Raw genomic sequence first — 13,719 nt, 5'->3', positions numbered from 1 at the left:
GTATGTGTACCTGAAGGTATTGCCCCTCCCCGCTTCTTCTTGAGAGTCTGGCACACCAATTGCATCTCTTTCTCTCTCCCCACTGTTGAATAGCAGAGCTAATTTTGATTCCACTAGGATGTCTAGTTAGAGGCTGCTGAGCTGAATTCACTTTTGGTCAATGGTGTACCAGCACTGAGGCTCTCCTACTACAAGCTGAAATCACTAAGAGCTGAAACCACTAAAACAGCTAAAATTACTGAGCTGAGATCACTGAGTGCTGCGTTAACTAGTGGGGGAGCCTGAAGATATATTGCTAAGCGGCTGGCAGAGCGGAGCAGCTTGTGGGATGGTTGGAGTGGCCCACAGAACAGCAAGTGAAGCAAAGCAGAGCAGTTTGCGGGGACAGCTGGAGTGGCTCACGGAGCGGCTGGTGGAGCAGAGCCGTTCCTGGAGAAGGCTGCAGCAGAACTCCACGGAGAGGTGGGGCAGTCAGCATCACCCATGTAAGGTACCCCTTAACATCCCATGTGCTCCCCCCCACCCCAATTCCACCCAGGTTTGGGGGGGGTAAAACTCTGCAGATAAACTTTTGAACTCTGAGGTGGCACTGACCAGGCACAGACTTTGGGGTGATTGGGACTTAAGACCCTGAGGGGAAAAGGACATTGCCAAACTTACTTGGAGGTGGGTCTTTTGCTCATGGTTAGTGTTATGAATCTTGTTTGTGGTGTTTCCCCAACGTAATGCTGCATTGTTTCCCTCCTTTATTAAAAGGATTTTGCTACACTCAGACTCCATGCTTGCAAGAGGGGAAGTATTGCCTCCTAGAGGCGCCCGGGGAGGTGGTATGTAATTGTCCCAGGTCACTGGGTGGGGGCTCGAGCCGGTTTTGCATTGCGTTATTGAAATGGAACCCCTGGATACTGAAGCCGGCCCTTGTTGCTGCCAGCTCAGAGGGGCAGAAGGGTTACACTTACACTGATATGCAGCGATAGTTCTGCATGGGACCATAGGCCTTGGGTTCTGATATTGCCCAGGTGCGTTCCCCAACCGAGCACCGAGGCCTCCGTGACTAGCGATAGCGTAGGTTGGGGTTTGGCAAAGGATACTCCCACTGCAAAGGGTACTCCCACTGCCGCCACCAGCGGAGAGACTCAAGAATGTGAGTGATGAGTGTAACTATCTGGTCCAGTGAGTCCCAGCCCAGCCTGTGTACCCTCGCCAAACACACCTGGCGGGACGAAGACATAACCTGGTGTGCTGGATCACGTATGTGCAGGCCGCCATATGCCCCAACAGTTTCATGTAATTTCTGGCCGTGGTTGTGGGGAATCAACGAAGGTTTTTGATAATGTCCGTGAGGTGCTTGGAAGCGCAGCTCAGGCAGGAACGTCCTGGCCTGTGTGGAGTCCAAGAGATCTCCTATGAATTCTATTCTCTGTGCCGGGGCTAGTGTGGATTTGGGCACATTCAATATGAAGCCCAGCCTGCGGAAGGTGGCCCAGGCCTGAGACACATGCTCTGTGGCCTGGGCTTGCAACTCGGCCTTGATGAGCCAGTCGTCCAGGTATGGGAATACTTGCACCTGACGTTTGCGGAGGAAGGCTGCAACGATCGCCACACACTTTGTGAATAACCGGGGGGCCACCAAGAGCCTAAATGGGAGCACCCTGAACTGGTAGTGCTGGCTGCTGACCACAAAATGAAGAAAATGTCTGTGGGCCAGGATAATGGAGATATGAAAGTACGCATCTTTCAAGTCAAGAGTGGCATACCAGTCCCCTGGATCCAGGGAAGGAATGATGGTGGCCAGAAAGACCATGTGAAACTTCACTTTCCTCATGAATGTGTTGAGGTCTCGCAGATCCAGGATAGGCCAGAGCCACTCCTTGGCCTTGGGGATGAGGAAATAACAGGAGTAGAACCCCTTGCCCCTGAACTCCTGAGGAACCTCCTCTATTGCCCCTAGAGCGAGGAGAGATTGCACCTCCTGCAAGAGGAGTTGTTCGTGAGAAGGGTCCCTGAAGAGGAACAGGGAAGGGAGGTGGGAGGGGGGGAAGAGAACAGAGTTGGATAGAATATCCCACCCATATCGTGCTCAGGACCCAGCGATCTGACGTGATCTTGGACAAAGCACAGTAGAAGTGGGAGAATCGATTCACAAAGGGAGGGTAAGGATCTGAGTTCGATACTGATGCTCCGTCCTCAGCTGCATCTTCAAGTTTGGCTTTGGGCCTGGGGGCTGTTTGGCCGAACCCTGGCCTTGGCCTGAGTAGGACTGTGGCGGGCTCCTCCTGTTATTCCTGACCCGTCTCCAGGACAAGTCTTGCCTTGGAGGCCCAGAGTAGAAGTGAGTCAGGGGCTGAGGCTTAAATGACTTTCTTTGGGGTGCAGGGGTGTGGATCCCCAAAGACTTTAAAGTCACCTTCGAGTCCTTATGGTTGTGCAGGCGAGAATCCATATTTCGGGCAAACAGGCCTGCATGGTCAAAGAAGAGGTCCTGGATCGTGTTCTGGACCTCAGGTGGTATCCCCGACACCTGCAGCCACACGTTCTGCGCCTCACTGTAATCGCGGTGGCCATAGTCCAAGCTGCCGAGTCTGCCGCGTCTAACACAGCCTGGAGGGAGGTTCTCAAGACCACTTTGCCCTCCTCGAGAAGAGCGCTAAACTTCATGCATGAGTCAGCCAGGAGCAACTCCTGGAATTTTGCTAACGAGCTCCAGGAATTGAAAGCGCTTGCTGGTCTGCCACTCGAAGCTGGAGCCCCCTGGTCGAGCAGACCTTTCAGCTGAAAAGGTCCAGCTTCTTAGTGTCCCATAACTTTGGGATGGGACCTGGCTGCACCTGTCGCTCCTTATGATTTGCCACATCGACCACCAGAGTCCTCGGTTGGGGGTGGGTGAAAAGGTGTTCGTACCCTTTCTGTGGCAAAACAATAGGTTCTCTCCACCTCTTCAGTGGTGGGTGGTATTGAGGCTGGAGTCTGCCACAGAACCCTAGGAATGTTCTGGATCGTTCTTATCAGGGACGAGGCCACCCTAGAGGATGTCCACCATTGGGTCCGACTCCTCCGTGACCTCCTCTGCCTGGAGATTCAGGTTTAGGGTCACCCTCCTAAGAATGTCCTGGTGTCCTCTGGTGTCCATCACCAAAGGGTGATGGTGGTACCCCCCACTGTCTTGTCCAGTGAGGAAAAGGAGGAGGCCTGAAGGACTGGGTCTTCTTGCCCAACTGGCTCTCTGGAGGCTGGGTCGGGTGCCTCGTTTTCTTCTCCCGCCCCCCTGTGACTGGATGTGGCTGCAGTACAACTGATGGCACTGGTTGGGCGCTGTGCCTAAGTATGATGGCCCAGAGTCCCTGTCTCATGTGAGGTCCTCAGGAGCCCTGGGGGTGTGGCGAGCCACCAATGTTTCTTGGGGGGTGTAGCCAGGTGGTCACCCCACTTCTGCCTGAAGGGGATAAAGTAGCCCTGGAGAGGGCTGCAGCGGAGAAAGCTAGGCTGATTGGGAAAGCAGCCACAGCTGTGGTCAGCTTAATCAGGGCCCAGCTGGCCCTTATAAGAGGGGTGGGGCCAGAAGCAGAAGAGAGACGCACTCTCTCTAGCCTCAGAGAGAGAAGGACCTGGCTGCCTGGCAGCTGAGGCGGGTACCTAGGGTGAAGCAGCACGGGGGAAGCAGAGGGAGCTGGGGAGCTCCAGCCTAGCAAAGTCCCAGGCTGCAGGCCAAGCTAAGGTCCCACAAAAAGGAACTGGGGCTGCAGAGGGGCAGCCCAGATAAAGGCAGAGGCAGCAGGTCTAACCCCCCTTGCCGATGATGAGTGGATTCCAGACTGCAGTCTGCCCCAGGGAGCGGGGATTGGGAGTTACCCTGGGAGGGGAGACCCAGAGTGAGGGGACTGCGGTGGGCAGAACCCCTGAGCAAAGGGCACCAGAATCCGGGAGCGACATGGGAGCCAGCAGCAGGCGAGACCTCAGCCAGCAGAGGCGCTCCGGAGCTGAAAAAGAGGAAATTCCTTGGACAACCAGCAGGAGGCGCCGCACCGGTGAGACATCGCTCCGCCACAGGGGGGGAACAGGGTGCAGACACCACCAATGTGGCCCTGGAGCCCTGACCCTGAGTCTCATGATAGGTTGAAGAAGTGCAAAAGGGCCATTGTACTGGGCCCTGCCATTGGAGGGGCCAGGAGACCGCCAGTGCCAATGAGTCCACAGCTCTGCAGTACCGGGAACGGTGCCAGGAGCGGGAGCAGTACTGGCTGCTTCAAGAGACAGAAGACTCAGTGTCTAACTCGGATGAGTACTCTGTGCCTGGGCGGTACTGGTGTGATGGTGAGTGGCGCCGTAACATCATGGGCTTGCCATAATGAAGAACCAGGGCGGTGCCGCCATCGGTGCCACAAAGGGTGCCGGAGCCATATGCGGCACTGCCATGGATGCTGCAGCTGGTGCCATCGTCGGTGCCACTTACGGTGCCTGAGCTTGCGGTGTCGGAGCTCACACTTACGAGGCCGGGGACTGCGCTATCATGGCAATGAGGTCCCATGCTGGCTCGTAGGTGTCCAGTGTGGAGGGGAGGTCGAGCTCTTCCTCAAAATCCTCCCGAGTCGGGAAGTCCACCAACACCACTCTCGACAAGCCTCTGGTTGGGGCAGGAGTCAATGGTGCCGGGTCTTGAGGTCCAGATCATGGGTTTCTTGCTGCCGGGCACACTCCACTGGAATCTCCTCGCGGCTTCTTGATGGGGAAACGACTTCGTCCGCCTTCTATTTCTTATGCAGCACCGGGGACTGTGAGCGGTACCGCCTGGTAGCACTTGTCTTACAAGCTCTCTCTTAGTTCTGGGTCTAAAACTCCTGCAAATTCGGCATTTGTCTGTCTGATACCATCTCCTAGGCACATGAGACAAGGAGTGTGTGGATCGCCTCTGGGCATAGGTTTTGCACACCTCTTGCACGCCTGAAACTCCTGTGACCGAGGCAGGCCCAGGTGCTTGGGGAAGCTGGGGTGGGGGAAAGCCCCCCAAAGTCAGCCCAACTTACTAGAAACTACTATATAACTAACTAGTAACTATCTACAACTAAGAAAAGGGAACCACTAGATAGGTACTTGCGAATGCAAGAGACTGAGCTGCTCCAACGACCGTCACTGGCGGTAGGAAGGAACTGAGCAGGCGGTGGGTTGGCATGGACCTATATACACCGCTATGAAGGCTCCACTCCAGGGGTCTCCATAGCCAACCCTACGGGTTCTGCTAGGGGAAAACCTTCCGACAATCATGCATGTAGTGTGCACACACCTATTGGAATGCACATGAGCAATCACTCAAAGAAGGACATAGCGCCTCCCACTGACAGGTCTGAACAGCCTGTTAGGGGTTCACTCCCTGTCAATTAATCACAGTTAACTAAAAAAAAATTATGATTAAAATAATTAATCACAATTAATCGCAGTTTTAATCACACTGTTAAACAATAGAATATCAACTATTTATTAAATATTTTGGATGTTTTTCTATATTTTCAAATATATTGATTTTAGTTACAACACAGAATACCATGTGTACAGTTCTCACTTTATATTATTACAGTTAAGGTTGTTTTATCCGGCATGTTGGGGGAATGGGGTGTGGCGGTAAATGAAAAATGCTGGTTAACTAAGAGGGAAGGGGGTTGGGTGCGGCAAGGAGTGTGGGGCTGCGGGTTGGGGCATGGGGGGTGGTGTGGAGAATGGGCTCTGGGAGGAAGTTTGGGTGCAGGAGGGGGCTCAGGGCAGGCAGCTGGGGCGCGGTAGAGGGTGCAGAGTGCCGGATTCAAGGCCACCTCAGGCAGCTCCCCGGAAGCAGCAACTCGTCCCAGCTGATCCTAGGTGGGGGCACGGCAGGCGGGTTGGTGCACTCCTTCCGCCCGCAGCTCCCAGTGGCCGTGGTTCCCAGCCAATAGGAGATGTGCAGCTGGTACGGGGGGCGGGCAGAATACAGAGCCACCTGACGTGTCTCCGCTTAGGAGTAGCCAGAGTCCGGGACAGGTCGCCGCTTACAGGGAGCCATCCAAGGTGAGAGGCCCATGGATCTTACACCCCGCACCCGCTCCCACGTACAAAGACCTGTGAGAAGAGGCGTTCGCATGGCACTTTTGTAGGTGGCTTTTCCAGGTATTTACATGCCAGATATGCTAAACGTTCACATGCCCCTACATGCTTCAGCCACCATTCCAGACAACTTACTACCTTGCTGATGATGCTCCTTAAAAAAGCAATGTGTTAATTTAATTTGTGACTGAAATCCTTGGGAGAGAATTCTGTATCTCCTGCTATGTATTTTACCTGCATTCTGCCATATCTTTCATGTTACAGTAGTCTCGGATGATGACTCAGCACATGTTGTTCATTTTAAGAACACCTTCACTGCAAATTTCACAAAATGGAAAGAATGTACTTGTGACCATTTGTACCTCGGAGAATCACCCAGCACCCTCCATGTTCATCCTTATAAAATGGTTGTGTGGTATCCAATACAAAGGACACTGGCCTAGGCAGCAACAAAAGGATCTGTTGGACTCTCGAGTGAGTCAACCCCCTTCCCTTGGTCAGTCTGGGACTGTGGTGAGGTAATGCTCCCCTGACCCTGAAGAGGGTGAGGCAAAGCCAGGATGGAAGAAAGAACGTGATAAAACAGAGAAATGTTTGCCATGCTCTTCCTCTCTTTTCCACCTACATCTACAGACACCACACCAAGCAACTGAAGCACTGATTAAAGACGAGAGCCTGGCTGAAGAGCAACCAGCTAGCCGGTGGTAAGATGCATCTAAGTTTGAAAGGGCATTAAAAGTGTTAAGATCAGTTTAGAATGCTTTTATTTCATTTGACAAAATCTGACTTGTTATGCTTTGACTTATAATCATTTAAAATCTGTCTTCATAGTTAATAACTCAGTTTGTTTGTTCTACCTGACGCAGTGTGTTTGGTTTGAAGCGTGTCAGAGACTCCCCTTGGGATAACAAGCCTGGTGTATATCAATTTCTTTGTTAAATTGACGAACTTATATAAGCTTGCAGTATCCAGCAGGGATAACTGGACACTGCAAAACGCAGGTTCCTAGGGTTGTGTCTCAGACCGGCGATATTGGCTAGTGTCATTTGGTTCCACAATCCAAGGAGCAGATTACATGTCAGAGGCTGTGCGTGAACAGCCCAGGAGTGGGGGTTCTCACAGCAGAGCAGGGTAAGGCTGGCTCCCAGAGTCAAGGACTGGAGTGATCTAGCAGATCACCGGTCCAGATAACACCAGAGGGGAACATTACAGTACCAATGTGAGATTTCTAAAGCTAGCTACAGCACTCGACCCAAGATTTAAGAATCTGAAGTGCCTTCCAAAATCTGAGAGAGATGAGGTGTGGAGCAGGCTTTCAGAAGTCTTAAAAGAGCAACACTCCAATGTGGAAACTACAGAACCTGAACCACCAAAAAAGAAAATCAACCTTCTGCTGGTGGCATCTGACTCAGATGATGAAAATGAACATTTGTTGGTCTGCACTGCTTTGGATCGTTATTGGGCAGAACCCATCATCAGCATGGACACATGTTCTCTAGAATGGTAGTCGAAGCATGAAGGGACATATTAATTTTTATCACATCTGGCACATAAATATTTTCCTACACCAGCTACAACAGTGCCATTTGAATGCCTCTTCTTACTTTCAGGTAACATTGTAAACAAGAAGCAAGCAGCGTTATCTCCTGCAAAGGTAACAAACTTCTCTGTCTGAGCGATTGGCTGAATGCGATGTAGGATTGAGTGGACTTGTAGGATCTAAAATTTCACATTGTTTTATTTTTGATTGCAGTTATTATTTGTAAATCATTCTACATTTTTAAGTTCAACTTTCCTGATAAAGAGATTGCACTACAGTACTTGTATGAGGTGAACTGAAAATAATATTTGTTTTGTTTCTTTTTTGCAGTGCAAATATTTGTAATAAAAATAAATATAAAGTGAGCACTGTAGACTTTGTATTCTTTGTTGTAATTGAAATCAATATACTCCTCTACCCCAATATAACGCTGTCCTCGGGAGCCAAAAAATCTTACTATGTTATAGGTGAAACTGCATTATATTAAACTTGCTTTGATCTGCGGGATCATGCAGCCCCGCCCCCCCGGAGCACTGCTTTACCACGTTATATCCAAATTCGGGTTATATTGGGTCACGTTATATCGGGGTAGAGGTGTATTTGAAAATGAATAAAACATCTCAAAAAATTGAAATAAATGGTATTCTATTATTACGTAAAGGCACTATTAATTCTAAAATTAATCATGATTAATTTTTATGTCACAAGTAAGCACAATTATCTTTTTAATAACTTGACAGCCCTACTCCCCACGACTACCATGCAGCCACCCTGTGGGGAGGAACAGAGTAGATGAGAGACAGGGCACAGAAACTCATAAGCTGTGTAGGAGAGGAAGTGAGGAAGAAACCTGTCTCCAGTCACAACAGTGGGGCATATTACAGGTTCAGGGGTAATTAGCTGAGATGGAAATCACCCGGAGTGACGGGGATAGGAACCCCACACTTCATAAAGGGATCCCTGAGTGGCTACAGGATCCATTCAACCCCAAATGCCACAAATGGATCTACGGTTACCCAGCGTCCCATTGTGCTGTATTGGGGCAGGGGGATCAGCGCGATCAGAGACAGGGAGGGTCTCTCACAGAGCCACACATACTGCTCCCTGCAGCACAGACCCTAACTGCTGTGCTGGGGCACTGGCTCAGCACTGACTGCGAGGCCAGAGCACCCCCTACTGAGCCCCCATCCTGCTCCCTGTAGCACTGGCATTTAGAACTGTGTGGAGAAAATGGGGTCAGTACTGATACCATGGGAGGAGTGACACTTACTGTGACCCCGAACCGGCTCCCTTCAGTGCAGGCCCTTAGCACCATGCTGGGGCACTGGGGTCAGCGCTGACTCAGACAGGACAGCTGGGTCTGTGCTGAAAGCTTCCCAGCCCGACCTCTGCACCACCCACAGTGACATGATGGATGCAAGTTACCTGAGCACACAACACCGGCATCTTCTCTGTGGGTACAGTTATTCTCTCCCCAGGGCCGAGCCCTGCAATCGGAGATGGCAACTTCTGTCCCTGTGCAGTTGATGTCATCCAGCCAGATACGGTCAGATCCTTGCCCAAATCGAGCCCCTCCTGGGGCTGATAACGCCGTCCCACAGCCCAGCTGCCTGCACACGACTCTGGCATCCTCTAAGTCCCAGCTGTCATCACACACGGATCCCCACTTCTGGTTGTGAAGCACCTCGACCCTCCCAGCGCAGTGACTTGGGCTGTTCACCAGTCGGAGCTGAGCCACTTCTGAGATGCCAGCGTCTGCAAACACCCAAGGGAAGAAACACTCAGTGAGGTTCCTGTGCATCTGATCTCTCGTGTCATAGACTCATAGACTTTAAGGTCAGAAGGGACCATTATGATCATCTAGTCTGACCTCCTGCACAATGCAGGCCACAGACTCTCACCCACCCACTCCTGTAACAAACCCCTAACCTATGTCTGAGTTACTGAAGTTCTCAAATTGTGGTTTGAAGACCTCAAGCTGCAGAGAATCCTCCAGCAAGTGACCCATGCCCCATGCTGCAGAGGAAGGCAAAAAACCTCCAGGGCCTCTGCCAATCTGCCCTGGAGGAGAATTCCTTCCTGACCCCAAATATGGCGATCAGTTAAACCCTGAGCATGTGAGCATGTGTCGCTGGGGAACTTAGCGCCTCCTGCAGACGAATCTGACCAGTCTCTGCACACAGCAACTGCCTGTCAAGGGCTCCCCACCACTGACCAGGCTAATCACTTGGGGAGTGTTGAAGTTTGACCACTCCCCTCCCACCCAGCTCTCACCTAGTTAGGCTGTCACCTAATGAGGCAGCCTGGATGGCAGCCTGACCTACTGCTCCTACTAGAGCATGTTAAAAGATCACCCCCAGCACTGCTGGCAGGAACCTCCTGGGGAGCAGATTTACACCTTCACTTCTGGTGCTGGTATTTGCTCCAGTGCGATACTGTGCAGTGCTGCGGGCCAGACGCTGGCATAAGCATCTTGGTGATTGGGAGCTGAATACAGTCACCCATGTCATTAGTGGTTGCCTTATCCTGACATCAGCATTGAATTTACATGTGTTGCCTCCATAGATCCCTGAAAACGTCACCCAGAGTCCATCCCCCGTAGATCTGCCTGGAGCGCAGGGACGCCTGGCAGGAACCTGCTGCGCACCAGGCTGACAATGGTTCCGACCAGGGCAGAGGCAATGCACACTTCCTACAAGCAGATCGGGCCCCTCCCGAAGCAAACACCTGCCCCTGCGGTTCCTGCTGACTTGCCGCGACTGATCTGGCAACATCGTTTTGTGGCAGCCATTGCTGCACTTGTGTCTAGTGCTGCCAGCCCAGTACCAGTCTCAGATGCATGATGGTAGAACTGGGCTGGATTTTCAGAAGCCCTAACCTCTTTCTGCCCATTTACAACCTGGGACACTGATCCTGGGCTAGGCTTAATGGGCCCCTGACTGGACTGGCCGGAGGCACTGCTGCAATGCAGAAATGTGGCTTAGCCTGATCTTCTCAATGTGGGGCAGCAATACAGACAGTCACACGTGGTGGAGTAGAGCCCTGTTAGAAGTCTGGACCTTGAGGATGCACAGTCTGATGGCTGAACAAGCTAGAGGTGAGCAGGTTTGTAATGAGCTCTCCCCTGACAGCTAGTGATGAGCTGGGGAGGGGAAAAGGCTTCAGGACCAGACTGTGTTTATATAACACACCCACTCTGCCTAGGTATCCAGCAGACAGAGCTGTATTGGCTGGTGCTGGGTTACAAACACCGCCAATACCACACCGAGTAATCGAGACAGCCAATCAGGGAAATAACCCACTTCCTTCCCTGACGGACCAAGGGACACACCCCACCCATGTACCTATCCGCTCCACCGATACTGACTTGGACTCCTTATTCATTCCATGGGTGGCGTACCCGAGCCCACTTATCCACTGACACTTTAAAAACCCTTGCACCCCAATCTGGATCTATGCCGGTTTTGCGATATGTATGTATCTTTTCATCATTGCAAACGATATCTGTAACCCCCCATAACCCAAGCCTGACCGCAGATGTACAGTACCTTCCCTCTCAACCTGTGTATATTTCATTTCAAACATTTACTTGAAGGCAGGGTAGTGAAATGTTGTTGTCCTGATTGTCTGAGTAAAGGGCAGCAGAACTGTGCTTAGCCTGCCCTGACTGAGGGGGTCACCCACAACTGAACTGAACTCACTAACCAGGGGGCTCAGGTGTAAACAGAGTCAGAATGGGCTCTACCCTGACATCTGGTGGTGAGCTGTGGAAAAGGACTTAGGGCTGATCTTGTTTGCATGGGCACACTCACCCTGCCTAGCAGAGTGGACTGCTTGCCCAAATGATCCCAGTCTCTTTGTTATTGGGGCAGGAGTAATGAGGGGTTGTTATCCAGGTTATGTGAATCAAGGACAGTAAAACTGTATGTGGTGTTTTATGATGGAGGGACTTGCCCTCAACTGAGTAGCACTCGCTAGGCAAGGGACATGCTTCCAATCCTAAGTGACTTGAGAGAGGTGGGGGATAGGCATGTGTACCTGGTAGTGTGAGCATCTCTTTCTCAGGGTCCTAAACACCACTCTTATCTCTCCTCTCCATTGTGGAACAACAGAGCTAATTTTGGCTCCATTAGGAGTTTTGTTACATGCTACAGAGCTCAAATCACTCATACCTGGCTCTAAGCATTTGACCTACTTTGGGCTAGTGCTGCACCAGCACTGAGGCTCCCCTACTACCAGCTAAAATCACTAAAGAGCTGCAGTCACTGAGAGCTGTCTTAAGTGTGGAGGTGGGGACTGAAGACAAGTTGGCAAGTGCCTAGCAGGCTGGCTAGTGGAGGGCAGCACGGATAGCAGGGCAGCTGGCGGAGTGGATAGTGGAGAGGCTGGCAAAGCAGAGCAGCTGGTGGTGAAGATTGCAGGAGAACCCCACGGAGAGGCATGGCAATCGGCTGTCAACACGAGCAGCGAAGCATTCAAGTTGCCCTCCATTCTATCCCCACTTCCACCAAGGCAGGGGGAGGCAAAATCTACGGATGAACTTCTGAACTCTGGGGGGCTGCACTGACCAAGGACAGACACTGTGGGAGGGGTGACAGCTGGGTTGCTGGACTCAAGAACCACTCTGGGGCTGCACTGACCAAGGTCAGAAACTGTGGGTAGGGTGACAGCTGGGTTGCAGGACTTAAGATTCTGAGGGGAAAAGGACACTGCCAAACTTACTTGGGGGTGGGTCTTTTGCTCATGCTTTGTGTTATGAATCCTGTTTGTGGTGTTTCCCCAATATAATGCTGCATTGTTTCCCTCATTTATTAAACGGTTTTTGCTACACTCAGACTCTGTGCTTGCAAGAGGGGAAGCATTGCCTCTTAGAGGCGCCCAAGAGGATGGTATATAATTGTCCCAGGTCACTGGGTGGGAGCTTGAGCTGGTTTTGTGTTGCATTTTTGAAACGGAACCCCTGGATACTGAACCCGGCCCTTGTTACTGCCAACTCTAATGGATAGATGGGTTACACAGACACCAGATCCCTATCAAGACTGAGAGGGGGTGGAGATGCGTGTTCATGCTGAGGGGTGTGGGTTCTGTGTAAGAGGTCTAGGCATGGTTTAATCTGCCCGTCATCGGTCTTCAAAGATAGAGTTAATGAAGGCTCCATTAGGAGTCTTTTTGGTTTCAGCGATCACTAGAGCTGAAATCATCTGCTGTGAGACAGTGTTTCTGCCCAGCTGCTTCAGCACTGAGGGTTCCCCACTAAGAGCTGACAGTCACTGAGAGCTGGGTGGAGCCTCAAGAGAGCGACCTGCAGAGGTCACAGTGGAGAGGCCGGGGGCAGCAGAAGGTGAGGGTGAGCAGGGTGGTGAGTGGCTGGCAGGGCAGCTGCCACCAGAACAAGCACCCAGATGGCAGAGCGAGCCAGGCGCTCTCCTCCCCACCCCATGGTGGGAACTGAACTCACACAGGTGCACCTCTGAACTCTGGGTCTTCACTGACCAAGGACAACCACAGTGAGTGGGGTGCGGTGGAGGGAGAAGGGAGCAGCAACTTAAAGGAACTTTTGGTTGCTGGACTCAAGAACCTGAGGCAAAAGACACTGCCCAATGTACTCTGGGGGAGGTGTTTTGCTCATGGTTTTATGTTTATAAATCCTGTTTGTTGCTTTTTCCCAAGGTAATGCCGGGGGATTTCCCTCCTTTTATTAAAAAAAGAATCTGTGCTTGCAAGACAGGAAGCTTTGCCTCATAGAAGCACCCATGGGGTGGATGTGTACTTGTCCCAGGTTACTGGGTGGGTGCTCAAGCCGGATCTGTGTTATATTGCTGGAAAGGAACCTCTAGATATTGAACCTGGCCATGGTCGCTTCCGATGTCACTGGCAGAAGGGTTATATAGATATCGACTTGTGACATACACAAGACTCCCTATACTGACATGCAGCCACTTCTGGGGTAGAACAGGGCAGCTGAGAAACAGGACAGGGAAATATGTAGGCTGTGTAGGACAGGAAGTGAGGAAGAATTGCGTCTCTTGTGTCCAGATCATAGAATCATAGAATCTCAGGGTTGGAAGGGACCTCAGGAGGTCATCTAGTCCAACCCCCTGCTCAAAGCA

At 51.5% G+C, this 13,719-nt stretch overlaps 1 protein-coding gene across 1 annotated transcript in view; it reads right to left on the bottom strand.

Annotated features, from left to right (window-relative positions):
• Positions 1–13,719, bottom strand: part of LOC123350247 (deleted in malignant brain tumors 1 protein-like) — a 271,642-nt gene that overhangs the window by 159,866 nt on the left and 98,057 nt on the right. Inside the window, exon 10 of the mRNA XM_044988732.1 lies at positions 9,035–9,364. Coding sequence (XP_044844667.1) covers positions 9,035–9,364 — 330 coding nt within the window. The remainder of the gene's footprint in view (positions 1–9,034; positions 9,365–13,719) is intronic.

This window comes from Mauremys mutica, chromosome 15 (genome assembly GCF_020497125.1).
Source record: "Mauremys mutica isolate MM-2020 ecotype Southern chromosome 15, ASM2049712v1, whole genome shotgun sequence".
Taxonomy (NCBI): Eukaryota; Metazoa; Chordata; order Testudines; family Geoemydidae; genus Mauremys; species Mauremys mutica.
The sequence above is the reverse complement of the archived record's forward strand: the minus strand, read 5'-3'. Positions and strand labels throughout refer to the sequence as shown.